The following is a 5,572-nucleotide window of genomic DNA, read 5'->3' on the forward strand; positions in this document are numbered from 1 at the left end:
GTGTTGGGGTTAACCCCTACGAGATAGAACAGTTGGGTTGTATATTTTGTGTTTAATATAATATTTAGATCCCTCTATCCATCAGAGTCAATTCACCAAAAAAAAAAAAAAAAATCATTTATCAATAATTCAAACCATTTAGTTAAGGATAAACTTCAGACTTATTCAAAATTCAAGCAATTTATTTTTTAACTACAATATAATCAGATTGATGTCTCTCATCTAGTCATCTTACCAAACACCAGTCTAAGGCTGCGCTTTGCTTGAAATTGGAGACTTACGTGTCTAACCAGCTCAATAAAAATTGAGAATCTTGTGGAGCATGCCACCTCATTCTATTATTTTAATATAGGTTAAAATATTATGTACATTTGGAGAGAATCCACTCTAAAATTAGTCCCTAAAAAAAATAAAAAATAAAAACCCTTTAAAATTAATCATTTTTTATATAATTTAAGAGGAGGGAGGAGTTGATCATTAATTTTCTCCAATGGTTTAAATGGATAACCTCATGTGGAGATAGTTTTTTTTTTTTTTTTTCCTATGTTTGGTAGTATCATAAAAAATGAATTAAGAAAAAACAATCTTTTAACTTTCTTTATTTAACTTAAAATGAGATTGAGTTGGTTTTTTTTTTTTTTTTTTTTTAATATTAAAATTGGAAAACAACATTATCTCACGTGGGGCTAAATAAGGGAAATCAAAAAATAGTTTTCCAACTCATTTTAAGATTGTTATCAAACATAGAAAAATAAGATAGTTTTCTAAAAAGTGTTTTATGAAAAATGATTTATTTAAAAAAAAATATTAATGTCAAAACAAACAAAATTAAGTTACAACTTGCAACTTAAACTATCAATTATAGTAATGTTAATATACTCATTTTCCTATATTGCTACCAAAAATAGGAAAACCAGTTAATTTTCTAAAAAATTATTTTATAAAAAATTATTCATTTAAAAAAAATATTAATATCGAAACAAACGGAATTAAATTACAACTTGTAACTTAAACTATCAGTTGTCTATTATAGTAATGTTAATATACTCCTTCAATGAATAATTTTTTTATAATGTTATTATCAACCCACAAAAAAGAAAATGTATTTCTAAATACTAATAAATTATAGACCAAAAAATATATGTTTTAAAACAACATCATTTTCAAATAAATTAACGACCAAAATATGATTGGTATAACCTTTATAATTTTTAAAAAATGAAATTTAATAATAATGATATAAATTATAAAATTTGAAAAATAAAGAACTAGTAATTTAGAAACAAATCCAAACTTTTTCTTTTTTGAGCAACAAACAAATCCAAACTTATAGATATATAACGTGTAAACTTTAAAGTTCATTTTAATATTAATATTAATAATATTATATTATTATCCAAAGTTCTGATTGTTAGGTGATGGGGATGCCATGTGGCAAAACCTTGGTTGACGCGCCGGCTTCAATGGCTTTTGACTTCATTTCGGGGCCGGCAAAACACCATGTACAAGTTACAAAAACCACAAGCTACTTATAATTTATAAATACTACTTTAATGTAATAAAAAAATTTTTTAATTTTAATATATTGCCAAGTCTGCCACAAAACAAAGTATAAAGTTACCAAAAAAACAAAGAAAAATTGGTTCCCTTACTCCAACTCCAAGACAATTAAGAAGAAGAAGAAGCAGAAAAAACTCTGTGAAAGTAGCTCTCCAATTCCTTTCCCTTTTTGTTTTCTTCTTCTCTTTCTATCTTGTCCTCCTTTTCTTTCCCAAGCTCTCCAAAAATCCCATCTTTTTCAAAGACTGAGTTAGCTAGGACCTCATAATCAGTTTAAAACACTGTATTTATTGACCTATCCTAAGTTTCTCAAGTCTCTCAACTATGCAAAAAAACAACTTTGCTTTGTTTGGACCCCATTTTTCCATGTTTGGTTTTGTCACTTTCGCTGCTGTGAATTAAACATAGAGAGGTGGGGCTTTAACGCTTCTTGCTGCTACTTTAAGATACTCACGGGATTTACATGGACAACTCCACCTTAACTGTGTGATCTAAACCTGTAGGTTTTTATTAATGTAGTACCTCACAAAAAAGCCTTTTCACTCTTGCTTTATTTATATATAGACTATAGTAGTGTGTTTGTATTCCTTTTTTTTTTTTTGGCTTCTGGGTTTGCGTGAAAATGAGTCAACTCGGTATGATATTGCAGGAATCGGTGGTGAGAGAAAGAGAGACGAGAACGATTCTGTGTTTTCTGAGGGAGCAAATGGACGGTGTAGATGGAACGAGGAGAAGGCGGAGGAGTCTAAAAGAACGGCTGGGATTGAAAGGAATGGGCTGTTGTGGGACCACCTGGGTTTTCGGTGGGACCAATGTTAGAGACAACAACATCGTCGACGACGACGACGACGAAGAAGAAGACGTGGTTGTTATCGATGTGGGCCTGGGCCAGGCTCCACCGGGTCAGAACCCGGATCCGCTTTGCGTGAGCCCGGTTACGTCGGGTTCGGGTATGAACTTAGCTGCCGCGTTGGCAGCTGAGAGACAACTTCGTGCGTCGCATGAACCGGAGAGAGTGGCATCAGTGGGGCCCACAGACACCACCGTAGGGGGGACGACGACAGCACCGGGAACGCCGTTCAGGGTTTCGTTGATGAGATTGCTGGAGGAAACGGACGGTGGAGATGAGGAGACGACGATGATGACGGAGAAGGAGAAAGAGAGAGAGAAAGGAGGAGTGGAGGGGAATGATTCGGTGTGCTGCGTGTGCATGGTGAGGAAGAAAGGCGCAGCGTTCATACCATGTGGGCACACTTTTTGCAGGGTGTGTTCGAGGGAGCTTTGGTTGAATCGAGGTTCGTGTCCCCTCTGCAACCGTTCGATCCTCGAGATACTTGACATTTTCTGATTCCATCTTCATCCACGTGGTGCCTCCTGATTCGTCAAAAACTGTGTTTTTTTATTTTATTGTTTTTTTTTTTTTTACTGTGGGGTAAATTTTCCCAAGGAATTCAATACTGTAATTCTGTTTTACTGTGTAAAATGAAATTTGATGGATTTATTATATATATATTGGTGCTCTTTAATACTACTACTATTACTAGACTAGAAGTCTAGAAGATTTGTTTTTCATTCCCTTCTCTCTCTTTTTTTGGCATTTTTCCAAAGGATTTAATGATTCTCTTTTTCTTTTTTTTGGTTAAGTAAGATATAGTTGGAGTACCACGATCAAGCAGGTATTACTTGTAAATTCAGTGATTCTAGATAGAAATTAAATAAGGAAAATAAGAGCTAACACAAGAATTTGACAATCTTTTTCAAAAAGTTATGTAATTGTCATTTTTTTTATATGGTTTCATTATTGTCTAGGCTCTTTTGTTGATTAACACGTACTTGAATTTTATTGGGTTTTTCCATTGATTGGGGTCGCGAAATTTAGCATACCTACAAAAGAATGGTTTGTGAAAATCATATCAGTCCTCAGTCCTCCGTTGCTCTTATATATAATGATGTTAGGGTCACCATTAGACCTATTGATAGTAAGATATATCAGTTATAGTAGTTGGATATTAACACAAACTAACATTAAGCAGTGAACTTCCTTAATGTGGGTTGATGTTACCTCTCTCCAATAGGGGTAACTCAAATTTGCTTTCCTAAAGAAAATGCCCCCTTTTTTTAAATTTGCCAAATTGAAGGGATTAGGACAACAAACATTTGGTTGGTTGGTGGGAATTCTTTATGAGTACTTGAACACTGGGCTTGGGACACATGAATGTCAACGGAAGTGATGAACATTGGACGTGGATGAGACATGTTTCTTGGCTTTGTCTAGTTTTTGAAGCAAGTATTTTTCTTACGCTAAGAGATGTACAAAAAAAATATTATTGACGACCAATGATATCATTTGCATTATGTATCAATCATGACATATCATGTTAACAGTAACTGTGAAAATTCTTGCACCCCTAAATTTTTATTGAAAAAATAAGGCCACAAAACTAAGTAGGACTACACGGTACATGAAAATAATGTTCTTGCATTGTTTCTGCAATTGTTTTAGAGGGATAAATCTTAGTTCATGAAAAACATTGTTTTTATTTTTTGTTCCCTTTTTGTTTATGTAATAAATACGTTATAAAAGCCTTTAAAAAAATATTTTAAGGCTTAAAACTTTTGTCAATATGACTCAATTAAAAAAAAAAAAAAAAAAATCCCTTGAAAGCTTAAGAGCTCTAATAGATGTGTTTAGAATTAGATACTTTTTTTTTTTTTTTTTTCCATTTTTGCTGAAAGTTTAGAATTAGATACCTATTTAGGTGTCTTTTAAGAGCTATAATAATACTTAGAAGTGGTTTTCTTTATTCCTTCCGTACAATAGTCTCATCATGTTACATATCGGAGTTGAAAGTTGAAAGTTTTAAAGGTGGTAAGACATAATTATCATGTAATTGGATATGATATGATGGATTATATTTCAAAATTAAGGGGGGGAAAATTGTTGTTTCAAAACTTTCAATAACAGTTAAATTTCAATAGAAAATTCTTGCTATTTTGTATTGGTCCATAAAATTTCCACCTTACTTCGATTAAATTATACATGGGAATGTGACAATGTAAGCACTCACAAGTTTTGGGACAATAACTAGGTTTTCGTTGACCACATTTGCCAAAAATATTTTGCCCATGTGCGAATTCATTCTATAATACATTACTAATAATCTTTGTCAAATTACTAATATAACGATTTTTTAAATGGATTTTTTTAACTTGTAAAATACGAATGTCAACTTTGTCTAAAAGTCTGACCAAATTTTGGAGTTTTGGATTTGTTCTACTAATTTGCTCAAATGATTGCCGAAAAAGACGCAAGCTTGCAAATTGCAATGAGCAAGAGGGGATTTTTTAAATTATTTTTTTAGAGGGAGGGGAGGTTACACTGAGAGAGTCCATTATATTATATATAGTTCTAAAACTCAAAATTGAAATATATAAATAAATAGGTGCCTTTTTTTTACTCAATTACTTAAATCGGATGCGCCATATTTATCTAGTTTAGGTTGATTATGTTGGAAATATTTTAGTGGATAAATAAGTTTTAATACAACAAATAATATCCCAAATAATTAGCAAGGACATAATATAAAAAGGAGATTAAAACGATCTCACAATGCTATAGAATCACGTTGCAAAAGCATTGTCCTTAAAAAATTGATTTGTGTTGGTGAGATAAATATCTTGGGAGAGTTTCCTTAAATAATTAATATAACATATAGAGACACACTTTAACCCAAAAGATTTAAGTACAATGGATATCTGCTTAATTATATTTTATTAACCACTCATTCTTCCCATCATTATTCAATATAGGACTTCACTCATACGTGTAACCCAACAATCTCCCCCTCATGTGTGAGTCTTTACCTTTCTATGGGTTTCAAGACCTCTCCGTGGGCCATGAACAAATCATGCTCCCCCCCCCCCCCCTGCCTTATGGGCTTTTATCTTCATCAATGTTCCATCCATGGACCTCTCATATGCCATCCATAGGAACCCTGTGTCAACCCCACAC

At 32.7% G+C, this 5,572-nt stretch overlaps 1 protein-coding gene across 1 annotated transcript; it reads left to right on the top strand.

The window, feature by feature from the left end:
* The first annotated feature begins 1,635 nt into the window (after window positions 1-1,635).
* On the top strand, window positions 1,636-3,032 carry LOC115982195. Its single transcript, XM_031104729.1, has 2 exons — window positions 1,636-1,704; window positions 2,210-3,032. Exon 2 carries the CDS (start codon window positions 2,267-2,269, stop codon window positions 2,906-2,908), a length of 642 nt encoding a protein of 213 aa, XP_030960589.1. The 5' UTR covers window positions 1,636-1,704; window positions 2,210-2,266; the 3' UTR covers window positions 2,909-3,032.
* The last annotated feature ends 2,540 nt before the right edge of the window (window positions 3,033-5,572 follow it).

The sequence above is a fragment of the Quercus lobata genome, chromosome 3, assembly GCF_001633185.2.
Source record: "Quercus lobata isolate SW786 chromosome 3, ValleyOak3.0 Primary Assembly, whole genome shotgun sequence".
Classification (NCBI taxonomy): Eukaryota; Viridiplantae; Streptophyta; class Magnoliopsida; order Fagales; family Fagaceae; genus Quercus; species Quercus lobata.

Bases quoted from the DNA above. Each gene is read 5' to 3' on its own strand.
- LOC115982195 (XM_031104729.1), top strand. From the start codon at position 2,267: ATGGACGGTGTAGATGGAACGAGGAGAAGGCGGAGGAGTCTAAAAGAA.